Genomic DNA, 19119 nt, shown 5'->3' with positions numbered 1-19119 from the left:
AACAACATGAACAGGATGAAGAAAGCTTAAGAGCAACTAAATGACAATACACACGCAGCCCTTTATTTGATAAAAATCTCTGACAAGCATTTTCTTCCACATAAATTTTGTACAAGTTATACAGTTATACAAAATCAGAGATCATATTTACAGAATTTAACTGCGTTATCCTCTCCACGATTAAATATGAAAAAGCATGCATAGGAGGAACGTTTGGCGAGATGACATCTTTTTTCAAAGCCAATATTTTATGAGCCTCTTTTTTTAATCTATTACTAAGTAAAATAGGATTATTTTAGGCATTTGACCATCTATTTAAAGGAATAGAAGAATGGTGTAAGTGTCAAACAAAGATAGGCTACAGAATCACTACATTAGATGTATGTCATCCACTCGCACTATATACACATTTGTTTCTAATGTCATGTAAAGACTTTCAACAAACAACATTTGGTTGTGTGGCAAAATACTATAAATAGCAAGCCTGTAGCCTGCATTTAGTTTGTTAAAACTGGCAGTGCACTGGAGGCAAAAATAAAACTAATTCAGATAAAATGTACTCAAACTGTCAAATCAGTCACCACAAGCTGTTCAACCATTTCTTGGATAAAGAGGGGTTTAAAAGTCTAAGACCACTATTGACAGACTTGCGTATTCTTTTCTAATTGAATACACATTTTTATTATGAATTGTATTATCAGCATAACAATTTAAGTGGAAAGCTGAATTGAAAAATGTACATGAAGTTTAGTATTTTTTAGTATTTGGAATGTCCTCCTTTTGCTTTAAAGACAGCATACAATCGAGCTGCCCAGTACTCTACAAGTTTGTGCAAAACCGGATGATCCATGATATCCCAACATGATCGGATAATGTTCCAATCCAAATAGCATCTTGTGTGCTTCAGTGGACCTTCTGTACAAAGGATTTAACATGGTCAACAACACACATTTGCTTACACTTGTTTAGTGACCTAGAAATAGTGCCAAATCTTAAATATGTATTCCTTATTTTACTTCATACAGTATCTTTGTTATTTTCAATGCAGTCTCAGAATTTTGGACCCCATTGTATATGGCTAATTAAAACAAAATATACTATAATATGCTGCATTCATTTAAATCCTTTCTCTAAAATAGCATTGTATATTTTATATAGTTCATATAAGTAAACAAATAATTTTCAAAAGTACATCTAAAAACATAAAGCCAACACTGTCAAGTGTAATCCCTCACGTGAACAAAAATTAAAAAATTAGAAGCACCATATGGGGCTCTAGATCTATTTTGTTGAATTTGTTCTTGTTTCTAAATACAAAGCTGCTGAATTACTACGATTTCAGAAGTAGAGCACAAAGACAAATAATACCACCCCAAATACACAGCATAACTAATTCAGCATTTGAGATGCCCACCTCAAATCCCACCGGAATGGGAGTGCAAACACAAAATGAGAGAATTTAAGTTCATGCCATATTCCCGGTAAAGGATGCTGGTGCGATAGTGGCTTGGCCACTGCTGGCCTTCAGAGACCTGTGGCTGCTGACGCTTGTGGGCATGTGTACAGCTCGGCCACCCCGGCACATGGCAGTGGGGGACAGGAGGGAGGGAGAGGAAGGGGAGGAGGAGGAAGAAGTGGAGTTCGGAGAGACAGAGGGAGAGGATGAGTAGGAGCTAGAAGAGGATGCGTAGGAATAGGAGGAGAGGGAGCAATTTTGAGTCTGTGAAGGAAGGGTTAGGGTTTGACCTTTAGTCTGCCAAGGGGGGCGAGGGCTTTGGACAGAGTCATTTGAGGGCATGAAGGGTCTACAGCTGGGCCAGCTCAGACTGAGACATGGGATAGAGGACTTAAAAGAGGAAGAGGTTTTATTACTAGGCCTAGTCATGTTTGTATTAGGAACATGGGTTGAGCTATGTACAAAGGCTGGGATCTTAGAAGCAGGTAAAGCAAGGGAAACATAATAACTATCCCCACCAGCTTTCATAGCACTCCTGTTAGCCTGCAAACAAAGATGCCGGAAGACACGGAAAGTCAAGTAGGATGGTAACATGTACATGAAAATATAAAGCCCTATATTGCATACAAATACTCAACAGTAGAACACCAACAAAAAATATCACTCTTGTTACAAAAAGGCATAATGTGGATCATGTTGTTTTTCTCTCTTTTTTTTCTCACAGTTTGTTTTTACACATTAAACAATAAAGAGAGAAAGGAGGAATCAGAGGATTAGGCACCAGACATATGATACAAAAGGTTATACTCAAAATGTTTACATTATCCAAAAAATTAAAATGTAAACCATCAATCAAAATCAGCACAGTGGCATTACAATGTAAGATCCTTTGTGTTCCTCTTAATGAGTGATTGTACTTAGATGACAAGCATGCACAGACAGGTGGTTCTGATGATGTGTAGGGGGAAATTGTGACCAGGATAACAGAACACCATGGTGGATCCAAGTGTGTCCACAAAAAGATGATTCACAGATTCAAAGTTTACAGAGTCTTTATGCCATAGCCATAGGCATCCCTTACACTTGCATCCCTACAGTAAAACTACCTGTCGGAATTGCCTCTGGGAGTCCTGGATCTTCTCGGGTTTTCCAGGTTTTTCCACACTCCCAGGCTGCTGGCGCGATTTGGGTGAAGAAATCCGACTTGAAGCAGGGCAGTCGCCAGAGTTCTGTAAAGATCCACAAATGAACAATGTCAGAGACACACTGAGGTGATTGTAAAGCACATGACAGAATGAGAACAGAGCTTTCAAAGATTTTTGATTTGCAGACATGATTAGGGACAGAAGAATACAGGCAGCATGCTCAAATGTACCACCAATTTCCCAAAACACATGCACTTTATTAATCCCATGACAGATCAGAGCCAGTCACTTGGACAGAGAAAAAGTTTATGCCTTCAAACTCTGAAAGTATTGAACAGTTAAAGTAGACAGAGTGGTTTGATAAAAAGGACAGCAATCCCATCAAGACACCAAGTCCATAATCATGTCCACTGAGATCACACAGAGCCTTCAAAGCAGAGCTATCCCAAGTGGGCTCACTCGCAGACACCTACAAAACATATTCACAGTTGATTAAAGTCAGTGGTTAGAAAGTCAGGCCCTTAGAGCAAACCCAAGCCACCAGCAGAAGGGCGGGGGGGGGGGGGAGCTGAGGAAAGAGACCTGTTTACTGCTGGAGCTGGAGGAGGTAGAAGTGCTTGAGGAGGATCGAGACTGTATTTTAGGCCTCTTATGTTGGGCAGAAATGTTGGGCTTTGGCTTCAGAGGAGCTGGCCTTTCGGTGGGGCTGCCTGCCTCTGGTTCTGCTAGACTGGAAATTCTCTTTGACTTTGAGTCTTTGCGGGAGACATTTGCTGACAATGCGGGCTCAATGTCGCTTATAGTGCTTTCTAGCTGCTTAATGGTCTGCTCAAGGCAATCTAACGTTTGATATGTGGTCTTTCGGAGCTCCTCTGTTCTTTCTTTGGTGGTCAGCAATGTGGCGGTCTGGCTTTGCATTGAAGACCTAGGTGTGGGAGGACTTGAGTATGCATGGGTCTTGATCTCAAACCTCTTGGTTTCTTTGAGCCCGGTCACGGTTCCATCTGGTTCCTCTTCATCCTCATACACAACTACCTGCAGCGTCTTCTTGCCAGTTTTAGTCCCTGTACGAAGGGCCTGGCCGATAGCTGCGAGCTGCTTCTTTGGGAACTTAAACTTGAATTTCTTTTTTGAATCTTGTTTTGTACCATTAGAAGATTCTGTGTCGTCTCCATCCTCAACATCAACAGAAGGACTCACAAAGGAGCTTTGCTGTTGTAGAGGCACTGCATTACCAACACTACTAGTCCTCTGATTGTTTACCTGGTTCTCTGTCCTGCATGGGTCTACAACATAATTTTTAGGTGTTACCTCATCAACCTGACTCTGTGAGATTGTTTCCATTTCCTCTTCATTTTCTTCATTGATTCGTTCTTCTGACAGCACCCTCTCAAGCTCTTCCTCACATTCAAAGATTGTGGACAGTCGTTTATAGGCCTGACAAATATCCATAGGCTCATCAAAAATGATTATAACCGGTTTCTTTTCATATCCAGAGTCCTCCGGGGCAGATACAGTTGGTTCTGAACCCACTTTAAGAGTCTGGACGTCCATGCCCTTGCTGTGGACCAGCTGTTGGTACTCTCCATTCGACAGAGCCTGTACTTTTGTTTTAGTAATCCTGAAGGCAATGTTATTTGGTGGAGGAGGACCTTCTTCTCCTGGGAGGTCTGGGCTTAGACTGGCCTCCTCTATGTATCTTGCCTGACCTCTGGATGACCTCATTATTGCTTGCTGCTCATTTTCATTACTGTCATTCTGCTGTGATGACCATGAAGCATCAGTGTTTGGCTGATGAAAAGGTGAATGAATCTGAGGTTTAACATTGTGAGGGCTCTTGCCAACAAGTGTAACTTGAACAGTGGTTGTACGTTGTCCCTGTTTTAATGACTTCTCCTGAACAGGTGCAGACACTTGCTCAGAAGATGTATGTTCTATCTGCTCAGCAGGTGTGAATTTCTCAGAGCTTTTGGGTACTACCTGTTTTAGTGACTTTCGAATCAATTCATTCTTATGCTCTATGGGGTTAATGAGCGATGCCTCTTTTCCAGAGTTCACTGGGTCGGGTGACACCTGCTGAGTATCACTCAGCTTGCTTTGGGCCTCCTTGACTGAATTAAGTGAAATTATAGATAAGTCATCTGAAGCATTCACAGATGCAACATTTGGAGGACAAGTCGTTTCCTCAGACTTCTTTTGGTCTTGTGCCCTAGAGGTGCTCTCACTTGATGTCATTGCTGTTCCAGTGATGTAATATATGACCTGACAAAGAAATCAAGAATTCTTTGGATTTAAAAAAAACACAATAATGATAAAGTAAATAAAATGTGAAAGCATTTTAATTAAAAAAAGATACCTCAAATATGAAACAAATGTTATTTACCCCAGAGCTAGGTGATGCACTATCTTCCCTACTTTCAGATAGTGATCCTTCCTCAGATGGGTGAGTGGTGGTCTGCTAGGATAGTTTGTTAGCACAAAGTCATTACACTAAATTACATTTGTGACAGACCTTACGTTAGCTTCATTAATATACCTTTTCAAATCAATACACGACAACAATACAGAGACAATCATTACAAGGTAAAACAGACAAATGGCGCCATCTAGAGTTTAAGCATTTGCAATTCTAAAAGTTTGAAAACCACAGTACTTTATCAAGCATTACGTCAACAAAATATGCATTGGATGTGACTTCAAATGCTTGAGTTGTGACTTTTTAGATGCATCACTTTCCATGCAAAGATGTTTCGACAGTGAGAGAGACCTGTGTACAACACATGCTTTAAATAAGGAGTTTTGGTCAGTTTATTTTGGAAACAAAATATGTTAGTGGAGAAGGTGAGGTGTATCCAATATTTGTAAAGACGTATGATGATCAGGAATGTGAAATATTTCCCCTGTTTTTAAACCCATGAAACTAGATACCAACACTTTTAACCAGGGGCATAGATTTCCCCAATAATCAAAACAAGGAAGTACAACCCCCCCCCCCCCCAATATTTATACCATGATCAATGGAAACATGTAAATTCTTCACACTGTAAAAGTGAACTGTGACTTCTGAAAACAAAGAGGTCAGTAGTCAAATTGTGTTGAATGGCCTTCCCAACGCCACAGTCACTCTGACCCACCCAATCTTATAGAGCTGTCTCTATTAGCATTCAGTAGGAGAGCTGTGAGTGACAGACCAGTGTTAGACACATTCAAACATATTATCCCCTCTCGTAATGAGGGGCAGACATCAGCGTGCATCAGTATGAATGTTGCTTATTAGTGTCAGTAGAGCAGGAGGTTAAGGGACATGACTGCTCATGCGAGCACTAGCGTTAGACTGCAATGGGTAGTTAGCACACATCAAATCCATTACCTTTGTGTGGTAAGAGAGGGAAAGCACACCAGGTTCCATCTCACTGTCTGAGGGTTCATGAGTTGTGAGATCAACAATTAATCTGGGGTGTAAATCTTTAAATGTGAACTTCTGAAACACCTAAGGAAGGGGTAGGGGTAGGGGTATGGCCATTAGATAGTATGGTTGAAGTTTTTGTTCTTTGGTTGTGATTAAGTAATAACAAAACGTCATAACAAAAACCTAGCACCTTGAGCCACATAGTATACATAAAAGTTTCCCTAAATCTGTTATAATGACATTTGTGTTAGCTTCAAAATTTGCACAGAATGTACAGTGGCCAAAAAAAAAAAAAAACTATAGACATATCTATAGTTCTCAGATAAAAGATATGAAAAATATCTCAGGGGGGCCTGGGTAGCTCAGTGGGTAAAGACACTGACTACCACCCCTGGAGTCGCAAGCTCAAATCCAGGGCGTGCTGAGTGACTCCAGCCAGGTCTCCTAAGCAAACAAAACCCATCTCAGCTCAGTAGGTCCATACAGTGCAAGTGAATGGGTGCCAAAATTTTGAAGCTCTAAAATCCACATAAAGGGAGCATAAAAGTAATCCATATGACTTTGGTGGTTAAATCCATATCTTCAGACACAATATGATAGGTGTGGGTGAGAAACAGATCAATATTGAAGTAATTTTTATCATAAATTCTCCTCCCTGCCCAGTAGGGGACAAAATGCACAAAGAATGTGGATCACCAAAAACAGAAGAACAATGTGAAAGTGAAGTGGAGATTGAATGACCAGGGAGGGGAATTTAGAGTAAAATAAAAAAAATAAAAAGACTTAAATATTGATCTGTTTCTCACCCACACCTATCATATCACTTCTGAAGACATGGATTTAACCACCAGTGTCATCCAGAGTACTTTTATGTTGTTCTATGTGGATTTTGGAGCTTCAAAATTTGGCACCCATTCACTTACATTGTATGGACCTACAGAGATGAAATATTCTTCATTTGTGTTCTGCAGAAGAAAGAAAGTAATAAACACCTTGGATGGCATGAGGGTGAGTAAATGATGAGAGAATTTTCATTTTTGGGCGAACTAACCCTTTAAACCACAACAAAAAATGAATAAATGTCACTGCATTCGGTACACAGTTTTAAACCAAATGGCATCTGCACACAAATTATAAACTAACTTTTCTTATTCATATTTATTATTATCGCTAACCAGTTGGTCCTAATGTGTTTAAGTGGATGTAGGAAGTCAGAGCCCCTCAAGTTCACCCAGTTGTTCTAGCAGAGTGACCACAGGTTTAGTTAATCACATTAACACCAGAAAGATTCCAAAAACATGTCTTAATATTGAACAGCATATCTATTAATTTTTATCATTTAATACATAACAAACATCTTTTTGTGAAATGTTTAGCTTGAAATTTTGATATTGTGCTATCTTTAAAATGCCACTTGGTTTGATATTTTGCTATCTAATGCAATATTTTTAAATAGCGGCTTAAATGTCCAAATACTTTTTGGGGCAACTGGCTTCTGCATGTTCTGTGTTAGTTTCTATTCCCATGAATCTCATAGATTCATATTTATCTATTCTGAACTACAGAGGGCAGTACAAGTCAAACTTCTGAGCGAGCCAGTACACCAAGTGCCCTCATTGTCATACTTTCATGTAAATGTGTACATTGGTGTGGCTGTTTTGATGTTCATATAGGTTCAATGTTTGTCCCTTAACACCTCTTCCATGTCTCAGACACCTGTGATTCCTTCCATCGTGCTAGCTATATCTTCACTCCCTGGCTTTTGTTTGCCTCATTAGCCAGAGTATTACCACCATATGTGTGTTTGTAAAGAATAAACATGCAATCAGGTCATTGTGTGAGTGGTGCTTGACAGAAAAGCTGGGGTTTGCTCACCTGTAGCTCAGCCATAATCTTATCTCCTTCATCGGGTAAGGTGAGGGTGTTGACAGGGAGAGGGGTGCGGGGCTTGGGCTTGACCTCTGGGGGCACACGCAAGGGTTTATGCTGTGGGGCCTCCTCTTCACCCTCCTATAGTCAAAACAATCAGCCAAGTGTGACCGACCCTCACCCTCCATTATGTCTCTCAAATCAACAAGAGCAGCTGGAATCTCTGCTGTGACTTTCCGTCACCATTGTTCACAAAATCAGGACACAATATGCAGAAATAGGCACACCAAGGCAAAAGATAGCAAACTGAAATTTGAACAGTTAGTATGCACACTGTATGGTAGAAGTGTTGTTTTCAAATAACTGCTGGCATCTATGGAGAGAGAATGCAGCTCAGCAAGGCCTGAGTCACTTAAGTAAAGTTTGTGTGATCTTAATTATGGGCAGCTGACACACACACAAACAAACAAACAAACACACACACACACACACCTGAGCACTAGTGGACTCTTTCCTGGTGGTGTAGATAACCTCTCCTGAACGTCCAGTGGTGAGGCCAGTTCCAGGGGGGTAGAATCTGCGTGGAGGGGGAGGGGGAGGCACTTTACTAGCTGTCTCCGGGTTGGGCTTCACTCGTTCAACACTGGTCCTGTGGGGCTTCTCTATGGCCGGCTTCTGTGGTCTCTCCAAACTTGTCTCGACCGGTTTGTCTGCTTCATATCCAACTAGCAGAGTGACTTCTGTTTGAACTAAGAAGTGTATCAAAGTTAGGGTTGGAAACCAAGAACTGGTTCTTATTCTGAATTGGTTCCATTATTTTTATTAAAAAAAATGGAACCACATGATTTTCATGACTTTCAGTTCAGTTAATGATTCTCAACAAACATATAGAGCATCACAATGGAAAACTCTGCCAATGCTTCCTGCATTGCAGTACAGCAGTGCCGCAATGCCATCTACAGTGTGAAACATACAGTGCAAGCAGTGTAGCCTGATTCTCGAATGAATTACTTATAAGTCGGTTGTGTTTTAGTGAACCGAAAATGCACTGATCCACAAGTCAATCATTTTCCCATTTCCAACTTGTGAGACATGAATCTACTAAGTAATTACAATAATGTCCATATGACACTGTGTATTTAAAGCTGATGTAACTTTTTCTATGGTAAAATACTTTCTCCTATCTGAGCTTAATATGCAGAGACAAATAAGTAAGCCATTCATAGGTACATTTTGATCAAAAACAGTAAGAATTGTCTCTGTAGTGCTTTGAAAATTCCTCTGTTTGTTTTGAGTGACCCCTCTGTACAAACACAATAACATTGACTCAACCAATGCCGTGAGTTGAGGGTGGGACTACATCTTTATTTGACCAATGGCAGATGGGGGGCGAATTCAGAAAGAGTATTTTTGCAATTCTGTTTTGAGTTAATGAATTAATGAAATTACACACTTTAGCTTTAAATATAAATATATTACACATTATGAGTGTTGTTGTAATTATTGATATTTTATCAAAAGAATAAATGAATACAATTTTGATTTAATAAAACAAAAGTGTGTAAACACCTTCTACAAGGATCTGTTCTATTTAAATATGAAATGATCATCATTTGGTAACAGATCGTAGAGGACAGTAGGCATAAAAAAGAACTTCAATATAATTTAAAGGTGTCATAACATGCCTTTTTTATTTTAATATGTTCCTTGAGGTTCACTTATCATATGAATAAATTTTTTGGACAAAAAAAAAACCAGTAACTTATTTGTAAAACATGATAATTTCCCACTCTTGTTCTGACCCTGTGTCAGAATCACTCTGTTTTGGTGCTGCTTGTCCTTTAAGACTTGACAATAAACGCCCACTGTTCTGATTGGCTCTCTGCTATTGACTGACCTGCTCTCTCCATGCCATCTCACTGCTCACCACTACTGGGCAGGGCTACGGAGGTGATAAGGTAAAGTAGGCATTGATGTATTGTTTTGGAAGCGGTCAGATGCAAATGTCTACCACAGTGTGCCATCACAATATGGAGGAAGTAGAGAACGAGTCGTTTGGAAGCTTGGTTTCAACAAATTCTCATGTTGCAGTGAGCTTTTATAGTACAATGACCTCTTATGTAAAAAGATCAACTGAAATTTTATCCTCATGTCATGACCCCTTTAAATGGAAAACAAGTTTATTTTTCTAACCCTATTGGCAAAACGTTTTTTCATCTTTTAATCAAAAACCTTGAAAAACCCTGTTTGATTTCTCTTAAAAAAAGACCTAACATCTTGTGTCATTTTACTTCTCAAGTAAACATATCCTGTTTTAAGAACAATTAGACATTCCTACTCAAAAGCAAGACAAAAATACTGGGTAAAAAATTATTTTTGCAGAGCAGACATACCAGGGACTGGAGGAATAGGAAGTGGAGCATCCACCTCTTCCGGCAGGATGTTGGGTGGTTTGGAGGGGGGGCTATCCACCTGATTGCTCAACTCCAAGTTAGGTATGGCCTTCATAAGGCTGGCCTGGGTTTGCTGAAGGATCCTATCCATTTCCTTTTCCACTTCAGTGCCACCAGAGTGAACCATCCTGGTTGTGCCCTCATCCTTCTCTGCTGTTCTTTCTGAAACCTGTGCAGAGCCCCACAGAAGTCTGAAGTTGTTTCACACATCAGAAGCACTCCTTTGTTATATCATTCATGATGACCTTTTGTTTATGACTATGACTGAAATGACTGATGGATTTTATCAAGCAATCAATTTGTTGCAAACATTTACTAGATTGTAGATTCAATCTAGAGGAAGTTGACTTCCCTGTTGATAATTATAATTACAAATAACCATAACATTCTTGTGTCAGTGCCAATGCAAAAATCGTAATCAATCAAAAGGGAAAGATGCAGTTGGGCCACACCTCTTCAGGCATGGGCCTGCTTGTGTTGACAGTGATCTCCGCTTGCAGTAGAGGTGTGGATGATCCAGTTGTGCTGATGGCAGTAGTTGCTACTGGGGCTTCCTGGCCCTTCAGAGCTGCTCTCTTGTGCAGGGCAGGGCTGTTTTCTCTGCTGCTGGGGCTGACCTTCGCCACAGTCGGGGAGTCCCTGTTGTGGGTGGGTGTGAGTGGGGGGTTGGGGTGGTGTGTGCTGACAGGAGCCATCCGAACATGGTGCACAGTGCCAGGAGATGAGGGCGTGGGGTCTGAGCAGCTAATTTTGGCAGGTGATATAGGTTGTGGGGTGGGAGAATCACGAACAGGTTGGGTAGATCTAGACTCCTCCACAGAGGTAAATGAATCAGCAGTAACTGCCTTCACATGGACTGAGTCAGAAGCATGGGTGTGGCTCTCAGAAGCATATCTGCACAAAACGAAGAAAAATAACACTTACAAACTCACCTCATGCAAAGATTATTCAAAAAATAATCTAATACACATAGCGCATCAACACTTAAAATGCTCTTGAAGGGATAGTTCACTCAAAAACATTAATTTACTCTCCCTCATGTTCCAAACCCATATGACTTACTTTCTTCTGTGGTACATAGAGATGTTAGGCAGAATCTTAGCTTCAGTCACCATTCACTTTCATTGTATGAAAAAAAAAAATAAGCAATGAAAATAGATGGTGACTGAGTCTAACATTCAGCCTAAAATCTGTTTTTGTGTTGCACAAAAGACAGAAATTCATATGGGTTTGGAATGACATAAAGGTGAGTAAATGTCGAGAGAGTGTTAATTTTTGAATGAACTATAGCTTTAACAACTACATCCTTTGGTATTGCTAATGATGCATGAGACAACATTGTTGGCGTTTCACCTTCTCAGTCCACTGAGAGTGTCAGTCAGAGCTTTGACTCTCTTCAGCATGCCGTCCATCTTGTGAGGCTCCTCCTTCAGGAAGCGCACAGCTTCCACCTCCACCTGCAACACTGCATGCATTTTCATCTGCAGGGCTGGGAACTCTCCTGTAGTTCCAGATGCACAATTATTACACAATAGAAAGATCTACCATCACCGACAAATTACTCAGATATTGTATTAACATTCAAGATGGCTGTGCAAGCAGTGAAAAATATAAATGTTTACCTTTGAGAGCAGCCAAAGCTTCTCCTACTTTACGTAGATTGACTGCCCCTTCCTCCACATCCTTCAGAGTGACTGGCCGATGGCTTGTGGCAGAGGTGGATTCTTGCTTGAGCTTCTCCACATAGTTCTCCAGCTCTCTGCAACATTGTTACAAGAGAGGACATGTCATGCATCAGCATGACATCCATAACTCCAGTTGCAAGAATATAATTACAGAATATACAGTGGGGTCTTGTTAAAAGGTAAAGGGGAAAGGAGGAGGCGAGAACCGGCTTGACAATATAAATTATCTTTAATAAAACAAAAAGACACAAACATAAATACATGCAGGGCAGCTGCCCGTAACTCTCTCTCTCGAACTGCCTCCTCCGGTCGCCTTTATCCCTCTTGAGGGCTTGATTAGCCTGATTAGGGGCCGGGTGTGCAGCATCACGACCCGGCCCCACCATCCTCCCTGCCACAGGTCTATTATAAATTTCACTGATGAGCCAAAACACAATGACCACTCACAGGTGAAGTGAAAAATGTTGGTCATCTCCTAACAAGGGCACATGTCAAGGTCTGGGTAGATTAGATGGTAAGCGAACAATCAGTTCTCGTAGTCAATGTGTTGGATGCAGGAGAAATGGGCAGGAGTACAGACCTGAGCAATTCTGACAAGGGCCAAATTGTTATGGCCAGATGACTGGGTCAAAGCATCTCTGAAAATGGCAAGGCTTGTAGGGTGCTCCCAGTCACCAGTTGTGAGAACCTACCAACAGTGGTCCGAGGTGGGACAAACCACAAACCGTCGACAGGGTGTTGGGCGTCCAAGGCTCTCCAATAAGCGAGGGCAACGAAAGCTATCCTGTCTGGTCTGAACCGACAGAAGGTCTACTGTGGCACAAGTCTAAGAAAATTTTAATGATGGTTACGGGAGGAATGTGTCACAACACACAGTGCATCTTAACCTGCTACATGTGGGGCTGCATAGCCACAGACCGGTCAGAGTACCCATGTCCACAGTTGAAAGCGCCTACAATGGGCACGCGAGTGTCGGAACTGGACCTTGGAGCAATGGAAGTAGGTCACCTGGTCTGATGAGTCCCGTTTTCTTTTACATCATGTGGACGTGTACTGTACGTGTGCACTGTTTACCTGGGGAAGTGATAGCACAAGGATGCACTGTGGGAAGACGAGCTGGTTGACAAGCTGGTTGAGGGAGTGTGATGCACTGGGCAATGTTCTGCTGGAAAACCCTGGGTCCGGCCATTCATGTGGATGTCAATTTGACACGTGCCACCTACCTAAACATAGTTGCAGCCCAGGTACACCCCTTCATGATGATGAGTTAAATTTTGCCCTGGCCTCCAAATTCCCCATATCTCAATCCGATTGAGCGTCTTTGGGATGTGCTGGACCAACAAGTCCGATCCACAGCGGCTCCACCTCGCAACTTACAGGACTTGAAGGATCTGCTGCCAATATCTTGGTGTCAGATACCACAGGACATCTTCAGAGGTCTTGTAGAGTCCATGCCTCGGCGGATCGTCGCTGTTTTGGCGGCACGCGGAGGAACAACAGCATATTAGGCAGGTGGTCATAATGTTTTGGCTCAACAGTATATATTATCAGCATAACAATTTGAGTGAAAAGTTAAATTAAAAAAATTACATGAATTTCAGGATTACCTAGTGGTTGGTATGTCAGTCTTTTGGCTTGCGCACAGCATGCAATATGCACCCGCACACAGCACGCAATATGCACCCAGTATGATTTGAGGATGTTCTAAATCTGTTGAGCTTCAATGTGAGCAAGAAAGAACATGGTCAATGTCACTAATTTGCTTATTTTATTAGTGACATAGAAATAGTGCAGAATCTTAGATATTTCGAATTAATTTTTCTGCATAATGTTTCTTTGTTTAAAAATTTTCAAAATCCTAAAACTGTTCATTTCCAGGTTTAAATTTGATTTTGAATCTCAGATTTTCAATGTGGTCTCAGACTTATGAACCCCACTGTGTACTTTATATTTTCAGCATTCAGAGCATACAATGACATTTAATATTTTTTGAGAAAGTCTTGACTACGAGACCTGGTAACAAGGCTGGAACCTGTTTGACATGCTTTAGGCCTGTTTGTCGACTGACAGTTGACATACAGAGAAGTTTGGCTGTGTGAGCAAGCAAAAGATTGCAGCTGGCAACAACAGTCTGCCCTCAGCCAAATACCTGCAGAGGATCATAATAACCTCTGCCTTTCTCAGTTTCTCTGACTTGTTTCCTGGTCAAATAGTTCAGAAATTTTTTCAGAATTATAGAAGCTGGTCATCATGACTGGGTTTTACCAGCAAACAAAATCCTGTAGCAGGGGCAGCCATGCAGGTATCTACATGCCATGCCACACATGCTCTGAGATCATAGTTTAGTCCTGTATCTGTGGGAAATGGTTCCTTTTTCTATGATTTACTTGAGGGGTGTCCTAATGGTTTTCCCATGCACAAAGTCAAGTCATGATTTTTGTTATCAATCTCACTGTGGCACTGTCTACCTTGAGATGGGTACACCAGTTTTTTTTTCTTGGTTTTTAGTATGTGTATGAATGGATAGATCTTAGTCACTGGAACAAAAATGCTTTGATGTTTTGTAGTAGATTGTGACTTAACACCCATACCTTTCTAAAGTATTCCCACTTATATTTCTCCAGTAGTACAATGAGCATGCATTGTGTACAGTAAATTTCAAACACAGAGAAACTTTCACAAGCCTTATTCTTCTGAGACAGGTCGGGACAGTAGCTTATTCAATGCGTCATTTTATTCAATCATACACAACTCCACCCAAGAAAGGAATGATTAGTTTTACTTTATCAAGGTCTATGCTACCAAATGGGCCTCAGAATAACAGGGTTCCTACAATTTTTGAAACCAAATTTACATGATTTTTCTATAATGTTTGTGATTACTAGGTAAGGATTTAAAAAAATACTGATGAATCATTCAGACCGATATGTGTACCACTTTGACCAATATTTGAAATCTTTGCTCACATTTGTTTACGTTAAACCAGAAAATTTAAAAAAGTTAACCTAAAAATGTGCTTCGTTTGGTAACATCTAAATTAACTGGTTTTATTCAAATCAAAAATTGTATTTAAAACCACTGAATCAACCTGAATACATTAGGTTGCACCACTAAACAATGTTTAAAGGTAAGATCAGGCAGAAAAAACTACTTAAGGTAACAATTGCAGGTTTTCAGTTTTTACATTTATGTTCTACTCTACAAAAGAGCAGTATCTAGCCAATGAAAGGTTTTAAGCAGATACAAAAATGTATATTCACTACAGAAATGTCCATGATTTTAAAGCTTTTAATAATTTTCCATTTCCAACACTAATGATGTAAAAACCCCTTTGTTCACATCTTTTAAAACCCAACACTGATCTTTGTTTATTAAAACCTGTGTTTCACATTTACTGGAGACCTGGTATTATAACTAATTAGCAGAGATCAGGGAGAACTTAGCTTTGATTAGGCGTGAGAAGTTAATCAGCATCAAATCTGGCTCATTTGCAGCAGCTAATCACTGTTGTGATTTTCCCCTTCAGTCTTTTTCTACAGCTGTCTCTCACATTCTCGACAGATGAGCAATCCGTAATGGATTCTTCATAGGTAATTCATGTCAAGGTTTTAACAGGATCAGTAGTAGCACACTAGTCACAAAAGATTTATGGTGGCCTGTTCTCTTACCCAAGCTGAATGAGAACCCTCTCCTCCATTCCCAAATATCTGTGCCTTTCTTCATCCACCTGGATTCTTTGTCTATGTACAGGGTCTTCAAGGTGCAAGAGAGTGTCTGAAGCTTTTCCAGAGATCTCCTGCTCTGCCTGTCCCAGCATCAGCTGCATGGCCTCCTGGTTCTGCAGCTGTATTTCCAAAGCAAAGCTCTTTCAACACACTTGACACTTGAGCTACTGCATACATGTCACAATAATAAGAATAACATTTTATTTACACAACAAATATCATCTTGCTACCCCATTCAAAGTTTTCTGAGGCCCCCTAGTGGGCAGCAGGGAACCACTGTAACAGATGCATTGGACAGATCTTACACTGTTTTCATTTAGAAGTTCATATACTGTATACCTGCATCTGTTTGAGTTGGTGGAGTTGCAGTCTTAGGTCAGAGACATTTCTCCTGAAGGTGGAGAGGATGGAGCATACAGCAGGGTCTCTGAAAGGGGCCTGAACATGTGTTGAAGGGGTGTCTATCAACATAGCTGGGTTTATAGATGATGCTACAGCACAGACTCCTGGAGAAAATACCAGTTTTCAAGACATTGCTCAGATAACAAAGTAAAACGTAGGGTAAATACCATGGAACTACATATATGGTAACGGCATTATATTAAGCATGATGTATAGAAGCAAGAATGGGGGTGAAGGGATCAAGCGAGGTATTGAAATTATACTAATATTTAAAAAAATATTTGTTGGTCTATTATTTTGCACAGCAGAGTAATTTCAATAACTGATTGTATACTGACCTCCATTATTTATGTTATGAGCAGGAAATTTCTCACTATAGTTAAAAAAAACAAAACAACAACAGAAAGTTAAAAAGTTGAGTTAAAAAATCTTGATACTCTTAAAATATAAAGAACTATAAAGGTCTAAAATCTTCTGGTGGTGATGATATTACCTGGAGGTCTCTTTGGCACTTGTATTCGTCCCCTTGAAAAGAGCATTCTGAACAAGTCCAGTAAGACTGGATATCTGCTGCTCCATTGCTTTTATTCTTTCACTACAAAAAACACAGTCCACAACACTATATTGATCTACTGGAAAATAAAAGCTACAACAATTAAATAAACACCATAATGATAATGTTTGCAGTCCACCAAGCTGGGGATCTAATTATGGGCAACAGGAGAGCAATATTTTGCCTTTCTCTGATCTTCAAGGCAGAGCTTTTGTGGCAATATTTGATGATGTTGCTACACATAGTAGTATTTAATTATTGGGCTTTGCTCTTAAAAACAGAACCCTGTCCACCTCTCTGTTACACTTCACTTCACGTCACTTCACTTCAATTACATGATGTGGCAGGGAGGAGGGCGGCCCCACCCTCCTCCCTGCCATACATGATTATTCTGTTTTTTCATAAGCCTTTGATTACTTATGCACTGTTTGAGTAGACAACAACATCATATGAAAGAAAAGTGGTTAAGTATTTAATCTGTTTCCTAATTATATTGAAATCATTGAAACTTAAATATCTATTCACTTCAGTTAGCTGAACCTGCTTGGGTTTGCCACTGTGGTCTTGCTTTCTGAGATAAACTGCACAATTGAGTTGGTAACCACGGAACGCCTATGGAATAGATTGCAAATTGCATCCAAGTCTAAACTGCAAGGCTTTTTTTTTTTTTTTTTTTTTTTATATATCATTTCTGCCACTTTTTTGGAAAGAACATTAGAGAGATTCAAACCTGTGTCTCCCACATGAGCACCAAGGCTCAATGTGTCTAGAAAATGTGTGCTAACCACTAGGCCACTGCTCTGACAATCTGCATTGAATTTAAAAAGTCACTTTCACTCTTACGCCTGAGGATCTCCAGCTGACACGTGTCCATGAAATGGCCTCTCTCCATGTCCGGGTGGGAGGTCTGCAAAAACAGGAGAGGCCATGTTGCCTCTCACCCTGGTCACCACCTCCATGGTTCCGTTACTGTCCTTCCGGAAAGACCTTTTAACAGGTGACCCCCTCTCCACTGCCACTCCCTGTGAGGACATGTGGGAGTTCTGGCCTGGGTGCATGTCAATCATTCTGACCTCATTGACCCTGTGCGGGGAAGCAGGCAGAGTTTTGGAGCCCATGGCGGTGAGCTGACTTTCGCTGTACTTGCGAGATTTCTGTCTGTAGAGGGTGTGTTGCTGGTCCTGACCCTCTGTGTAAGCACCAGTAGACTTGATAGAGGAGCGATGCTGGATATATGCCACCCCATCTGGGACATCTCCAGTATGGCTGCCTTGAGAAGAAGCGACACTGAGCCTGGCCTCAGATGGAGCGTAATTATCTTCATACAGAGGAACACTTTTGTTGCTCAGATCATCATCTGGTTTTACATCACGCCGCTCCAGGATGGCGCTGGGGCAAGGTGTGATGGAGCGACATGGGGGAACGCTGGACAGATGGTCCCTAGGTAAGGTAGCACCACCCAGCATGGAAACAGAGTGACTGTAGGGCATCCTGGATGGAGAGGAGGGCACTGAACGAGGTGTAGGTGGAGACATGGAGCCTTGGATTGTGTGGATGGGACTGTGGGGTCCTGGAAGAGTATGCACTGGGCTTTGTCCTCCCGGTTGCTGTCTACTGCTATAAAGCCTCTCTCTTGTGATCTAGGGATTGACAGAAAAAGCATATGACACTAGTGTTGGGCAATGTATTAAGATTCACTTTATATTTGCGGTGATATTGGTGGCGATATAAAATTAAGCAACATTTTGAATATTGCCATGATTTTAATGGACTTTTTATTTGGCCATTAAGTTTCTTAGGTTGTGTTATTAGATTAGTTTCACTATAGTCATCGTGACTTGTGAGTATGGGAGTGTTGAGACAGACATGTTTTAAAAGAATTGATAAGTTATATTATTTTCCGTTTAAGTGAATCAATTAAAAACTGTGATTCAACAATTCCGGAAGTTTGCGTCATCACTCAAAATTCATTTCCATTTAAGAGAATTGATTTAAAACTCTGATTCAATGATTAATTTGCATAATCACCCACAAATGTTCACTGAAGTCCTTCTGTGGCATTATTCCATATAGTTTACTACAACATTTCGGTATATGTAGGAAAATATTGCTTTTTGTTTTTTACTATGTATATTTGTCCATATAAATTAAAATGATTAAATATCATTATGTCTTGTGTTAATTTAGTCAAAAACTGTGTGGAAAAACAAGTCTTCGTTATTTTTAACTGGATTATACTGCATTTTAGTTATTGCATTAAACATTTCGAATCTAATTGGCAACAATGACTGTTTGGTTGAAATGATGGTTTGTCTGAAAAAAACAAAAAAAACAAATCACCCTTCAAAGGCATTTCAGAGCAAATATACTGTATATCAAGGTATATATTGAATATTGCTTAAAAGCTGAAAAATACCAAATA

General features: G+C 40.5%; 1 protein-coding gene across 2 annotated transcripts in view; it reads right to left on the bottom strand.

Annotated features, from left to right (window-relative positions):
* Positions 1-41: 41 nt before the first annotated feature.
* The window catches only part of LOC127440665 (sickle tail protein homolog), a 79393-nt gene continuing 60315 nt past the window's right edge, over positions 42-19119 (bottom strand). For both annotated transcript variants that reach the window (XM_051697388.1, XM_051697389.1), the window contains 16 exons: positions 17541-18337; positions 16638-16739; positions 16483-16517; positions 16082-16248; positions 15686-15861; positions 11955-12091; positions 11686-11833; positions 10785-11226; positions 10273-10501; positions 8372-8628; positions 7886-8020; positions 5972-6091; positions 4985-5059; positions 3184-4863; positions 2563-2685; positions 42-1999 (listed from right to left, as the gene is read on the bottom strand). In XM_051697388.1, coding sequence (XP_051553348.1) covers positions 1466-1999; positions 2563-2685; positions 3184-4863; positions 4985-5059; positions 5972-6091; positions 7886-8020; positions 8372-8628; positions 10273-10501; positions 10785-11226; positions 11686-11833; positions 11955-12091; positions 15686-15861; positions 16082-16248; positions 16483-16517; positions 16638-16739; positions 17541-18337 — 5157 coding nt within the window. In that variant the 3' untranslated portion in view covers positions 42-1465. The remainder of the gene's footprint in view (positions 2000-2562; positions 2686-3183; positions 4864-4984; positions 5060-5971; positions 6092-7885; positions 8021-8371; positions 8629-10272; positions 10502-10784; positions 11227-11685; positions 11834-11954; positions 12092-15685; positions 15862-16081; positions 16249-16482; positions 16518-16637; positions 16740-17540; positions 18338-19119) is intronic.

The sequence above is a fragment of the Myxocyprinus asiaticus genome, chromosome 5 (assembly GCF_019703515.2).
Source record: "Myxocyprinus asiaticus isolate MX2 ecotype Aquarium Trade chromosome 5, UBuf_Myxa_2, whole genome shotgun sequence".
In the NCBI taxonomy this organism is placed as follows: domain Eukaryota; kingdom Metazoa; phylum Chordata; class Actinopteri; order Cypriniformes; family Catostomidae; genus Myxocyprinus; species Myxocyprinus asiaticus.
Note: the sequence above shows the minus strand (reverse complement) of the source record. Positions and strands in the feature narration are given on the sequence as shown.